Genomic DNA, 14,453 nt, shown 5'->3' with positions numbered 1-14,453 from the left:
GGTATAGACAATATGAGATATATAGGCAATATCAGAGGTAAGGGCAATATCAGAGGAATAGACAATATCAGAGGTATAGGCAATATCAGAGGTTTAGGCAACATCAGAGGTCTAGACAGTATCAGATGTATAGGCATAATGAGAGGTTTATATAATATCAGAGGTAAAGGCAATATCAGAGGTAAACAAAATATGAGAGGTAAGAGGAATATCATAGGTAAGGGTAATGTCAGAGGAATAGGCAATATCAGAGATATAGACAATATTAGAGGAATAGACAATATCAGAGATATAGACAATATTAGAGGAATAGACAATATCAGAGGGAAAATGCAATATCAGAAATATAGGCAATATCAGAGGTATAGACAATTTCAGATGTAAGGGCAACATCAGATGTATAGGTATTATCAGAGGAATGGGCAGTTACGGAGATAAGGACAATATCAGAAGAAAGGGCAATGCCAGAGGATAGGGCAATATCAGTGGTATATGCAATATCAGAGCTATAGGCAATATTAGAGTTATAGGTAATATCAGAGGGAAGGGCAATAACAGATATAGGCAATATCAGAGGTAAGAGAAATATGAGAGGTAAGGGCAATATCAGAGATAAAATAAATATCCGAGGTATAGACAATATCAGAGGAATAGACGAAATCAGAGGCATTGGCAATATCAGAGGTAAGGTCAATATCAGAGATATATGCAATATCAAATCTACCTATACTTAGCAGATTCCTAATCACCATCCCAATGTTAATATCATATATATATATATATATATTATATATATATATATATATATATATATATATATATATATATATATATATATATATATATATATATGTCGTACCTAGTAGCCAGAACGCACTTCTCAGCCTACTATGCAAGGTCCGATTTGCCTAATAAGCCAAGTTTTCATGAATTAATTGTTTTTCGACTACCTAACCTACCTAACCTAACCTAACTTTTTCGGCTACCTATCCTAACCTATAAAGATAGGTTAGGTTAGGTAGGGTTGGTTAGGTTCGGTCATATATCTACGTTAATTTTAACTCCAATAAATAAACTACAATAAAAAAAATTAACCTCATACATAATGAAATGAGTAGCTTTATCATTTCATAAGAAAAAAATTAGAGAAAATATATTAATTCAAGAAAACTTGGCTTATTAGCCAAATCGGGCCGTGCATAGTAGGCCGAGTACGACGTTCTGGCTACTAGGTACAACATATATATATATATATATATATATATATATATATATGAATGAAAACTCACACCCCAGAAGTGACTCGAACCCATACTCCCAGAAGCAACGCAACTGGTAACTACAGGGCGCCTTAATCCGCTTGACCATCACGGCCGTCAAAAGGAAGTGATAGCCGAGGCTATTTGAGCCACTTCCCCGACGGCAACTCGGATGGTAATCTTGGGCATAGCATTTCACCAAATCACCTCATTCTTTGGGGCACACGTGAGGAACACAAATGCGAACAAGCCTGAATGGTCCCCAGGACTATATGCGAATGAAAACTCACACCCCAGAAGTGACTCGAACCCATACTCCCAGAAGCAACGCAACGCAACTGAGTTTTCATTCGCATATAGTCCTGGGGACCATTCAGGCTTGTTCGCATTTGTGTTCCTCACGTGTGCCCCAAAGAATGAGGTGATTTGGTGAAATGCTATGCCCAAGATTACCATCCGAGTTGCCGTCGGGGAAGTGGCTCAAATAGCCTCGGCTATCACTTCCTTTTGACGGCCGTGATGGTCAAGCGGATTAAGGCGCCCTGTAGTTACCAGTTGCGTTGCTTCTGGGAGTATGGGTTCGAGTCACTTCTGGGGTGTGAGTTTTCATTCGCATATAGTCCTGGGGACCATTCAGGCTTGTTCGCATTTGTGTTCCTCACGTGTGCCCCAAAGAATGAGGTGATTTGGTGAAATGCTATGCCCAAGATTACCATCCGAGTTGCCGTCGGGGAAGTGGCTCAAATAGCCTCGGCTATCACTTCCTTTTGACGGCCGTGATGGTCAAGCGGATTAAGGCGCCCTGTAGTTACCAGTTGCGTTGCTTCTGGGAGTATGGGTTCGAGTCACTTCTGGGGTGTGAGTTTTCATTCGCATATAGTCCTGGGGACCATTCAGGCTTGTTCGCATATATATATATATATATATATATATATATATATATATATATATATATATATATATATATATATATCTGATCTTGCCTATATCAGAGGTATAGGAAATTTCAGAGTTACAGACAATACCAGAAGTATAGGCAATATCACAGTTATAGGCAATATCAGAGGTATTAGGCAATATCATAGGTATAGGCTGTCGGAAAATCCGACACCATTTAATAATCATACAGATAATAACTGTATTACCAACAAGTTACCCATAGAAAACGTAACTTGTAGTGGAATTACCGTCTATAGAAAACGGGATATCATCACCACATACTATTATAATTCACCACCTATTATGGTGGGAATTATTCTTAAATACATTAGTCTTTGGACTTTACCATCATAAAAACATCTTATATAAATTAACTTAATTATCAATATTAAAGTAGAGTAAATGTGACCCTTCTATCACTTTCTGAAATGTGGACAATGTAAGCCAGGGGAGTGAGGAAGGAGGGCAGCCATTGTTGTGTCACCTCCGAGACATGTGGAGCAAATTCGGCTCCTATCATTCTGGACAATGTCGGCCAGTAACGTCAATAGTATGGAGTGTTAAACAGCCATTTTATACGAGACCAGAGGCTCACACAGGAGCAAATTCGGCTCCTGTTAATTTTACTTGGACGTAGTGTTATGGAAACCAAAGGTACCATCTCCAACACGATGTCTACAATTCAAGTTTAAGTCTATCCGAAACCCGTTTATCATTCATTTATGGCCATTAATGTCAGGATATAGGGTGACCCGGTTAGATCGCGAAATCGCCTCAAACTAAAGGTAATTAAGCCAGGTCTTTAATGTTCCATGTACTGTATAGTGTTTTCTCTGATATACTTGTCATATATAGGATTCTGGCTTCACAGTTAGCGCCCTTTTGACAGGTCAAGACGAGGAAGGAAGATTTGTGCACCAGTTACTGGGTGATATGGAAGCTACCTCAAAGAGGATAATTTGGTGTCTACACCCTAGTTATACCTGGTGGACTAATCTGCTGTACTATAAGATAAGGAACCTTTTCAATGTATGTAGTTACTGTAGTTTGATTGGCTGCATATATATAAATATAAACCCCCCCTAATGTGTAGAGGATCGATTTGTGAGATTAAGAGATTATTGCAGAAATACAGTCCACTTATCATTATACAAATTGCTATCGAAGTATATAAATTAACGTAAATATAAATTCATATAAATTAAATAAATATAAATCTCACAGGTCGGTTCCCACATTATTTGGACCTTCGGAACCGGAATATTCGGTCCTATGAACCCACATTTGGTCATCTTAGTACCGGATGAACCAGTTAACCAGTGGATTCATTAAATATACTAGTGCAGTGTTATTTAAACAAAGCCAGCAGTCAAGACGGCAGCGTAGCCTCGAGGGAGCTCAGGAGCCTCCCTCAGCCCAGTTCAGCTTCGTCAGCGGTTTCATGCACACCCACAGATATTTGGTGGCGTGTTATTTCGTGAAATGACAGCGCTAATATAGAATCCAGCCTAATTAGTGACTGTGTCTTCGCGAGATTGTTCACTGATTTCGTGGTGTTACATTTCGCGAGAGATTATCTACGAATTTTGTGGAGTTTATTTCGCGAGGTCACTAATAATATTTAATACTTCTAGATAATATTAGAAGTTTTATAGAGGCTAATTAAGAGGCTATTATCAATAATTGTGTATATTATTTCTCCAAAATAGAGAATTATTTAATATATATTGCACTAGTGATCACAGTATAATATTTACTAATTGCCAACCCACAACAGGGTAGGATATGACTAGTTGAACTATTATCATTCATCCTAGTCCCATTATTACCATAGTCAGTTGTACTATATTGAACAACCTAACACCATTAATGAATGGTGCAGACCCTATTTTGGGTGTAATTTTTATCAACTCGAGTTGAGTTGTGTATATATAATAATTTACTTATGATCATTACACCTTTGAGTGATTAATTAGTGTCTATTCCATCCTAGGGTGATATAGAGGAGCTAACCTAAAGGTACTTCCAGTGACACTGGTTTATCACTCAAATCATTAGTGTGTATGATTGTATATATATATAATGTGTATTAATTTTAAGTGCTAACCTCTAGTAGAGGTAGGATTATTGCCTAGTGAGTTCAGAATTTACCCTAGGCTACCATTAGTGTTTGTTCAGTATTATGAGCAGCCCAAGTACAAGTCCCACAAGGCTTCACCAACGAGCCAGTATGGATAATGCAGGGAGAATGAAAAGAACCCTTGCAGGTCTTAAAGGCCACTTAACAAGACAGATCAAGAAATGTGAAGATTTGTCACAACAATCTCAAGTTGATTATGCTGACCTGGAAAGCTATTATCAAGCAGCTGCAGGTAAATTTGAGCAAATCAAATGCCAAATGGCTGTCCTTGTGGGGACAGACTACTACCATCAATTCATTGGTAGCCCTACTAAATATCAGGGTATAACCATGTTAAACTCTGCAGGAGGTAAATTACTCTCAGGTCCAGTATCAAGCCTGAGGAGACCTATGCCTGCAGATAAACAATACCAGTAGAAATCTAAATTTGTCAGCTGATTATATTTCTCCAGTAGCATTATACTAAGGAGATTACAGCTGACTATACCAACAGAGGTTGATGTTAGTATCATCATATAAAGCTGAAGATGAGTTCATGAGGCCTCAGTGGCAAATCAGTGAACAGTAGCCTAAAACAGCTACAAGTCACTGCGACCAATGTCACTGAACCCACTGCAGTCTCAGAACCATACTTTACTTTAATGATGAGCTATTCAATCTTCTGAATCAATTAACTAAATTAAACCCCAATAAATCTGATGACTGATTTGATACATTTATTATTTAATCAAGATGTATTCCATGGGCCTCAGTGTTTATATATCAGTGACCAGTTACCTGAAGAAACTTCAAGTTATATCTAATGTCACTGATCTCACTGCAGTCCCTGAATCATACTTGACTGTAGTACTTGATCACATTCAGTCTTCTGGGTTAAATAATATGTAATTAGGCTTGAATATTAGCCTTTCAAGAGTTAACAGGGAAATGAAATCGCATTAGACTTCTAACCCCTGCAACTCTAGTACGGGACATCCGTCCTGTACGAACAGACACACAAATGTGTGATTACTAACTACTAACATCAAATTAATCTAATAATTCGAAGGAGGAGTATCGGTGTTTGTCTGTTCTAAACAGGACTTCGACCCGTGAGCAGCCCCCTGGGGAATTATGTCGGAAAATCCGACACCATTTAATAATCATACAGATAATAACTGTATTACCAACAAGTTACCCATAGAAAACGTAACTTGTAGTGGAATTACCGTCTATAGAAAACGGGATATCATCACCACATACTATTATAATTCACCACCTATTATGGTGGGAATTATTCTTAAATACATTAGTCTTTGGACTTTACCATCATAAAAACATCTTATATAAATTAACTTAATTATCAATATTAAAGTAGAGTAAATGTGACCCTTCTATCACTTTCTGAAATGTGGACAATGTAAGCCAGGGGAGTGAGGAAGGAGGGCAGCCATTGTTGTGTCACCTCCGAGACGTGTGGAGCAAATTCGGCTCCTATCATTCTGGACAATGTCGGCCAGTAACGTCAATAGTATGGAGTGTTAAACAGCCATTTTATACGAGACCAGAGGCTCACACAGGAGCAAATTCGGCTCCTGTTAATTTTACTTGGACGTAGTGTTATGGAAACCAAAGGTACCATCTCCAACACGATGTCTACAATTCAAGTTAAGTGTCTATCCGAAACCCGTTTATCATTCATTTATGGCCATTAATGTCAGGATATAGGGTGACCCGGTTAGATCGCGAAATCGCCTCAAACTAAAGGTAATTAAGCCAGGTCTTTAATGTTCCATGTACTGTATAGTGTTTTCTCTGATATACTTGTCATATATAGGATTCTGGCTTCACAGTTAGCGCCCTTTTGACAGGTCAAGACGAGGAAGGAAGATTTGTGCACCAGTTACTGGGTGATATGGAAGCTACCTCAAAGAGGATAATTTGGTGTCTACACCCTAGTTATACCTGGTGGACTAACCTGCTGTACTATAAGATAAGGAACCTTTTCAATGTATGTAGTTACTGTAGTTTGATTGGCTGCATATATATAAATATAAACCCCCCCTAATGTGTAGAGGATCGATTTGTGAGATTATTGCAGAAATACAGTCCACTTATCATTATACAAATTGCTATCGAAGTATATAAATTAACGTAAATATAAATTCATATAAATTAAATAAATATAAATCTCACAGGTCGGTTCCCACATAGGCAGTGACAATGGTGTAAGCAATATCTGAGGTACAGACAGTATCTGAGGTATAGACAATATCAGAGGAATAGACAATATCAGAGGAATAAGCAATATCAGAGGAATAGGCAATATGAGAGCTATAAGCAATATCTGAAGTATAGACATATTCACATGTATAGACAATATCAGACGTAAGGGCAATGTCAGAGGTATAGGCAATATCAGAAGTACTGGCAATATTAGAGGTACAGACAATATCAGAAGTATAGGCAATATCAGAAGAATAAGCAATATCAGATGTAAGGGCAATATCAGAAGTATTGGAAATATCAGAGGTAAGGGCAATTTCAGAGGTATAGGCAATATCAGAGGTAAGGGCAATTTCAGAGGAACAGGAAATTTCAAGGGTATAGGCAATATCAGGAGATACCAGCAATATCAGAACATATAAGCAATATCAGAAGTATCAGAACATATCAGCAATATCAGAAGTATCAGAACATCTGAAGAAGGTAATATCAGAGTTATAGGCATTATCAGAGGAATGGGCAGTTTCAGAGATAAGGACAATATCAGAAGTGATGGCAATATCTGATGTAAAGGCAATATCAGTAGTAAAGGCAATATCAAATATATATACAATATCAGAGGATTTGGCAATATCAGAAGAATAGATAATATCAGAGGAATAGATAATATCAGATATAAAAAATATCAGAGGACATAGCAATTGCAAAGGAATGGACAATATCAGAGGTATAGACAGTATCAGAGGTATAGACAATATCAGAGAAATAGGCAATATCAGAGGAATAGACAATGTGAGAGGTAAGGACAATTTCAGAGGTATAAACGATATGAAATGTATTGGTAATATATGGGGTAAGCGCAATATCAGAGGCGTTGGCAATATGAGGTGTATAAACAATATCGGAGGTTTAGACAATATCAGCGGGAGAAGGCAATATCAGAGGTAAGGCAATCTCAGAGGTAAGAGGTAAGGGCAGTATCAGAGGAATAGGCAATATTAAAATGATAGGCAATATCAGAGGTATTAGCAATATAAGAGATAAGGGGAATATGAAACGTATATACAATATCAGAGGTATAGGCAATAACAGAGGTATAGACAATATTATATGTATAGACAATATCAGAGGTATAGAAAATATCAGAAATATGAGCAATGTCAGAGGTATAGGCAATATCATTAATATAGACAATATGAGGGTAAAGTAAAATATCAGAGGTGTAGGCAATATCAGAAGTATATGCGATATCAGAGGTATAGACAATTTCAAATGGATAGACAATATCAGATGTAACGGCAATATCATAGGTATAGGCAATATCAAAAGAATAGGCATTATCAGAGGAATAGGCAATATCAGAAATATAGGCAATTGCTGAGTTATATGCAATATCAGAGAGATAGACAATATCAAAGGTAAGGGCAATTTCAGAGGTATGGGCAATATCAGAGGAAAGAGCAAAATCAGATGTAAGGGCAATTTCAGAGGTAAGGGCAGTATGAGAGGAATAGGAAATTTCAAAGGTATAGGCAATATCAGAAGTTTAGGTAGTATCACATGTATAGGCATTATCAGAGGAATGGGCAGTTTCAGAGATAAAGACAATATCAGAAAAAATGGCATTACCAAAGGATAGGGCAATATCAGAGGAAGAGGCAATATCAGAGGTAAATGCAATATCAGAGGTATAGGCAATATCAGAGGAAAATTCAATATCAGAGGTAAAGGCAATATTAGAGGGAAGGGCAATAACAGATATAGACAATATCAGAGGTAACAGAAATATGAGAGGTAAAGGCAATATCAAAGATATAGGAAATAAGAGAGGTACAGACAATATCATAGGTATAGACAATATCAGAGGTACAGTCAATATCAGAGATATATGCAATATCAAATTTATATCAAATCTACCTATACTTAGTATATTCCTAATCACCATCCCAATCTTAATATCAGAGATATGTATATCTCTGACCTTGCCAAATTCAGAGGTATAGGAAATATCAGAGTTACAGACAATAGCAGAGGTATAGGCAATATCAGAGGTATTAGGCAATATCATAGGTATAGGCAGCGACAAAGGTGTAAGCAATATCTGAGGTACAGACAGTATCAGAGTTACAGACAATACCAGAGGTATAGACAATATCAGAGGTATAGGCAATATCAGAGGTATAGTCAATATCAGAGATATATGCAATGTCAGAAGAACAGGCAATATCAGAGGTATAAGCAATATCAGAGGTATAGGCAATATCAGAGGTATAGGTAATATCAGAGGTATAGACAATATCAGATGTATAGACAGCATCAGAAGTATAGGCAATATCAAAGGTATAGCCAATATCATAGGTAAGGGCAATATCAGAGGAATAGGCAATATCAGAGGTAAGGGCAGTATCAGAGGTAAGGGCAGTATTGAGAGGTATAGGCAATATCAAAAGTATATGCAATATCATAGTTATACGCAATATCTGAGGTATAGGCGATATCAAAGGTAAGGGCAATATCAAAGGTATAGGCAATATCAGAGGTACAGTCAATATTAGAAGAATAGGCAATATCAGAGGTATAGGTGTAACGGGGGGGGGGGGAAATAGCTCTCTCTTGTCCATTATTCCACCCCCCAGTTTACTAACGAGGCCGGGGGAAACAGCTCTCTCTAGTCCGTTATCCCGTCCTCAGTTAGCTAACTATTCTAGAACACCTCCCACCCCCCAGAGTCCCTATAGCAACCTCTCTGGTTCAACACCTTGTAACCTAGGTATTTGACTACCTAGGTGCTGGGACTACAAGGCGCCGTATCTTGATCAGCTACCAGCAACCCTAGGAGAACTCTAGAACAAACTTCACTGCCACGAACGTATAAGAGAAACGAAAGGAAAGAGATGAATAAGGAAGTAATTAGTAAGTGTTTGGGTTGAGAGAGGTAGAGGTGGGAGGAGCGAGGAGGGTCGTCAGTTGAAAGTGAAAGTTGGAGAGGGGTGGAGGGAGAGGAATAGATCAGTAGAAGTAGAAGAGTAGAGAGTAGAAGTAGAAGAGTAGAAGAAGAAATGCTGCCACCATCTATTCAAGACCATTACATACAAGACAAGGAATGGAACTTGTCTGTACCAAAAGATGTTATTACCATGTATCAACTCTAAACATGTACTCATTAAAATAATGAAACCAGTAACCGCAGAGGCTTTCTCACCTCAACTCAAAAACTCTAGGGAACAAAGTTAAAGACAATTTAAATATTAAATTCATCAAATATATTTCACATAAGTATCATAATTTAAGCAATTCAAATGTTCAAGATTAATATGCAAATTGAGTCATCATCCAAGAATTCGAGAACCCTACAATTTGACTGCCCCTGATCCTCACACAACCCTTGTAAACACGACCAAGTCACCTTAATGTTCAACTCACCAAGTGTTTGCCTATAGCTGGCAAATAGGTAATAACATAGGAATAGGTAATATCAGAGGAATCGGAAATATCAGAGATATAGGCAATATCAGAGGTAAGGGGAATATCAGAGGTATAGGCAATGTCAGAAGCATAGGTAATAACAGAGGTATTGGCAATATTAGAGATGTAGGCATTATCAGTGGAAGAAACAGTTTCAGAGATAAGGACAATTTCAGAATTTAGGGTTATATCAGAGGTAAGGTCAATATCATATGTAAAGGGAATATCATAAGTATATACAATATCAGATATATTGGCAATATCACAGATACAGGCAATATCAGAAGAATAGATAATATAAGATGTACAGGCAATATCATAGGTAAGAGCAATATCATAGGTAAGAGCAATATCATAGGTAAGAGCAATATCAGAGGTATGGACAATATGAGAGGTATAGAAAGCATCAGAGGTATTGACAATATCAGAGATATAGGCAATATCAGAGTAATAGACAATATCAGATGTATAGGCAATATCAGATGTATAGGCAATATCAGAGGTGTGAACAAAATCAGAAGTGATGGGCAATATCTGAGGTATAGGCAATATCAGAGGTATAGACAGTATCAGAGGTAAGGGGAATATCAGAGGAACAGGTTTTATCAGAGGTTTAGGCAATATCAGCGAGAGTAGGCAATGTCAGAGGTAAGGGCAATGTCAGAGGTAAGGGTAAGGGTAAAGTATATGCAATATCAGAGGTTCAGGCAATATCATTAGTATAGATAATATAGGCAATATCAGAGAACATAGCAATATCAGAGGTAAGTGCCATATGAGAGTTATAGGCAAAATCTGAAATATAGACATATTCATATGTAGAGACAATATTAGACATAAGGGCAATGTCAGAGTTATAGGCAATGTCAGAAGTATAGGCAATATAAGATGAATAATCAATATCAGATGTAAGGGCAATATCAGAAGTATTGGAAATATCAGAGGTAAGGGCAATTTCAGGGGTATAGGCAATATCATAGGTAAGGGCAATATCAGAGGAATAGGAAATTTCAAAGGTATAGGCAATATCAGAAGTATCAGAAGATATCAGCCATATCAGAAGTATCAGAAGGAATCAGCAATATCAGAAGTATCAGGATATCAGAAGAAGGTAACATCAGAGTTATAGGCATTATCAGAGGAATGGGTAGTTTCAGAGATAAGGACAATACCAGAAGTGATGGCAATATCTGAGGTATAAGCAATATCAGATGTAAAGGCAATATCAAATGTACATGCAGGCGATGAGTCACAATAACGTGGCTGAAGTATGTTGACCAGACCACACACTAGAAGATGAAGGGACGACGACGTTTCGGTCCGTTCTGGACAATCGACTTGAGAATGGTCCAGGACGGACCGAAACGTCGTCGTCCCTTCATCTTCTAGTGTGTGGTCTGGTCATCAAATGTACATACAATATAAGAGGTATTGGCAATATCAGAAGAATATATAATATCAGAGGAATAGATAATATCAGATGTATAAACATTATCAGAGGTAATAGCATTTGCAGAGGAATGGACAATATCAGAGGTATAGACAGTATCAGAGGTATAGACAATATCAGAGTTATAGGCAATATAAGAGGAATAGACAATATCAGATGTATTGGCAATATCAGAGGTGCAGACAAAATCAGAGGTATAGACAGTATCAGAGGTGTAGGCAATATGAGAGGTACTAACTATATCAGAGGTACGGGCAATATCAGAGGTAAGGGTAATAAAAGATGTATAGACAGTATAAGATTTATATAAATATTAGAGGTAAGGGCAATATAAAAGGTATAGGTAATATCAATGGTACAGACTATATCAGAGGTATAGACAATATGAGAGGTGTAGACATTATCAGAGGTATAGGCAATATGAGAGATATAGACAATATGAGAGGTATAGACAATATGAGAGGTAAGGACAATTTCAGAGGTATAGACAATATGAGAGGTAAGGACAATTTCAGAGGTACTGGCAATATCAGAGGAACTGGCAATATCAGAGGTATAGACAATGTGAGAGGTATAGGTAATATATGGGGTAAGCGCAATATCAGATGCATTGGCAATATGAGAAGTATAAACAATATCAGACGAATAGGCTATATCAGAGGTTAAGACAATATCAGAAGTTAGGCTAATATCAGAGGTATAGGCAGTATCAGAGGTATAAACAATGTCAGAGGTAAGGGCAACATGAGAGGTATAGACAGTGTCAGAGATTCAGACAATATGAGATGTATAGGCAATATGAGAGATACAGACAACTTTAGAGTTATAGGCATTATTCGAGGCACAGGCAGTATCAGAGGTAAAATCACTATCAGAGGTACAGGCAATATATGAGGTATTCCTGGGGATGTTAGTACTCACCACGTTATACTCCTCTAGTTTTGCTTGCGGGGGTTGATCTTCGGCTCTTTGGTCCATCCTCTCAACTGTCAATCAACTGGTTAACAGGTTCGTGATCCTATTGGGCTCTATCATATCTTCACTTGAAACTATTTATGGAGTCTACTTATACCCTTATCACCTCCTAATGCATTCCATTCGTCATCTTCTCTGACACTAAACAAATTATTTTTAATGTCTTTATATGGCTCCTTTGGGCACTCAATTTCCACCTGTGTTCCTTTGAGCGTTTGCCCTTTGTGTTAAATAAACTGTCTTTATCTACCCTATCAATTCATTTGAGAATCTTGAATGTGGTGATCATGTCCCTCCTAACTCTCCTGTTTTACAGTGACATGAGGTTTAATTCCTGTAGTCTCTCCTCATAGCTCATGCCCCTCATTTCGGGCACTATTCTGATGGCAAACCTCTGAACCTTCTCCTTCTTGAGGTTATCTTGAGATGATTTCGGGGCTTTTTAGTGTCCCCGCGGCCCGGTCAGCAACCATTTGTTTGACCATTCCTTCCGTTTGTCCAGGTGTCCTTGAAGCCTCATGCCGTCCTCCTCTGGCTTAATCACTCTCATAATTTTGGCAACATCAGCAAACTTTGAGAGAAATGAGTCTATACCTTCTCCAATATTGTTTTATGCTTGTCTTGATATATGGACTCCATGCTAGAGCTGCATACTCCAGGATTGGTCTGATACATGTGGTATTTACGGTTTTGAAAGATTCCTTACACAAGTTTCTAAGGGCCGTTCTTATGTTGGCCAACCTGGCATATGCCGGTGATGTTATCCCGTTGATATGGGCTTCGGGGGACAGGCCTAGCGAAATATAACCCCTCCCCCCTCCAGGTCTTTCTCTCTCTCTCTCTGATTCTAGAAGAATTCAATCTTCCAAATGGTACCTTGTATCTGGCCTCCTGCTCCCTACACCTATCTTTATTACATTACATTTGCTGGGGTTAAACTCTAACAACCATTTGTTTGACCATTCCTTCCGTTTGTCCAGGTGTCCTTGAAGTCTCATGCCGTCCTCCTCTGGATTAATCACTCTCATAATTTTGGCAACATCAGCAAACTTTGAGAGAAATGAGTCTATACCCTCTGGAAGATCATTTACTTATATCAGAAACAAGATAGGTCCGAGTACAGAGCCCTGTGGGGCTCCACTGGTGATTTTACGCCAAGCTGAGGTCTCACCCCTCACTAACTCTCTGCTTCCTATTGCTTAGGTACTCGTCTCTTGTCTACTGGAGCACCTTACCAGTTACTCTTGCGTGTTTCTACAACATATGCACCAGCCTCTTATGAGGTAATGTGTCAAAGGCATTCCGACAATCCAAGAAAATGCAGTCTGCTCGACCTTCTCTTTCTTGCTTAATCTTTCTGACCTGATCGTAGAATTCTATTAAACCAGTGAGGCAAGGTTTACCATCCCTGAACCCATGTTGGTGGTGTCACAAAGTCCCCTTTTTCCAGCTATGCTACTAGGTTTTTCACGCACTTTTTTCCATCACCTTGCATTGTATGCAAGTTAAAGACACTGGTCTGTAGTTCAGTGCCTCATGTTTGTCACCCTTTTTGTATATTGGGACTACATTGGCTGCCCTCCATATTTCTGGTAATTCTCCCATCTCCACTGACCTACTATACACCATGGATTGTGGCAAGCAAAGTTCTTCTGCACACTCTTTCAATACCCACGATGAGATTTCGTCTGGACCAACAGGCTTTTTCACGTCCAGATCCAATAGAAGCCTCTTAACCTCATCTCTGGTAAGTTCAAACCCTTCCAAGGCCGTCTTGTTTCCTGCCACCTCTCCTAGCTCAAGGACTTTACCTCGTTCTATTTTGAAGCCCTCCAGGAATCTCTTGATGAGTTCGTCACACACCTCTTTGTTATTCTCTGTGTACCTGTACTCACCCGTTTTATTTCGTCACATGTTCTTTCAATATTGTTTTCCTCCTGATGTGGCTGTGAAGCAGTTTTGGTTCGGTCTTGGCTTTATTTGCTATATCATTTTCATACTGTCTCTCAGCTTCTCTTCT

General features: G+C 38.3%; 2 protein-coding genes across 2 annotated transcripts; both read right to left on the bottom strand.

Moving 5' to 3' along the window:
- Positions 1–319: 319 nt before the first annotated feature.
- On the bottom strand, positions 320–8,389 carry LOC138369652 (uncharacterized). Its single transcript, XM_069333079.1, has 4 exons — positions 8,173–8,389; positions 6,988–7,105; positions 6,514–6,744; positions 320–506 (listed from the first exon to the last, which is right to left on the bottom strand). The coding sequence occupies exons 1-4, from the start codon at positions 8,387–8,389 to the stop codon at positions 320–322; spliced, it is 753 nt and encodes a 250-aa protein (XP_069189180.1).
- A 208-nt stretch (positions 8,390–8,597) lies between these two features.
- On the bottom strand, positions 8,598–10,846 carry LOC138369651 (uncharacterized). Its single transcript, XM_069333078.1, has 3 exons — positions 10,718–10,846; positions 9,967–10,542; positions 8,598–9,023 (listed from the first exon to the last, which is right to left on the bottom strand). Exons 1-3 carry the CDS (start codon positions 10,844–10,846, stop codon positions 8,598–8,600), a joined length of 1,131 nt encoding a protein of 376 aa, XP_069189179.1.
- Between the last annotated feature and the right edge of the window lie 3,607 nt (positions 10,847–14,453).

This window comes from Procambarus clarkii, chromosome 29, assembly GCF_040958095.1.
Source record: "Procambarus clarkii isolate CNS0578487 chromosome 29, FALCON_Pclarkii_2.0, whole genome shotgun sequence".
NCBI lineage: Eukaryota > Metazoa > Arthropoda > Malacostraca > Decapoda > Cambaridae > Procambarus > Procambarus clarkii.
This window is presented reverse-complemented; position numbering and strand designations above follow the sequence as displayed.

What these genes read in the sequence shown, in the direction of transcription:
- LOC138369652 (XM_069333079.1), bottom strand. Translation starts at nt 8,389, where the DNA reads ATGATATTGTCTGTACCTCTCTTATTTCCTATATCTTTGATATTGCCT. An exon ending in TGATATTGCCCTATCCTTTG is followed by an intron (nt 7,106 to 8,172) that starts GTAATGCCATTT and finishes CCTTTACATCAG; the next exon opens with ATATTGCCATCACTTCTGAT. An exon ending in ACTTCTGATATTGCTGATAT is followed by an intron (nt 6,745 to 6,987) that starts GTTCTGATACTT and finishes TAATATTGCCAG; the next exon opens with TACTTCTGATATTGCCTATA.
- LOC138369651 (XM_069333078.1), bottom strand. Translation starts at nt 10,846, where the DNA reads ATGTCTAATATTGTCTCTACATATGAATATGTCTATATTTCAGATTTT. An exon ending in TTATCTATACTAATGATATT is followed by an intron (nt 10,543 to 10,717) that starts GCCTGAACCTCT and finishes CCTATACCTCAG; the next exon opens with ATATTGCCCATCACTTCTGA. An exon ending in CAGCTATAGGCAAACACTTG is followed by an intron (nt 9,024 to 9,966) that starts GTGAGTTGAACA and finishes CCTATACCTCAG; the next exon opens with ATATTGCGTATAACTATGAT.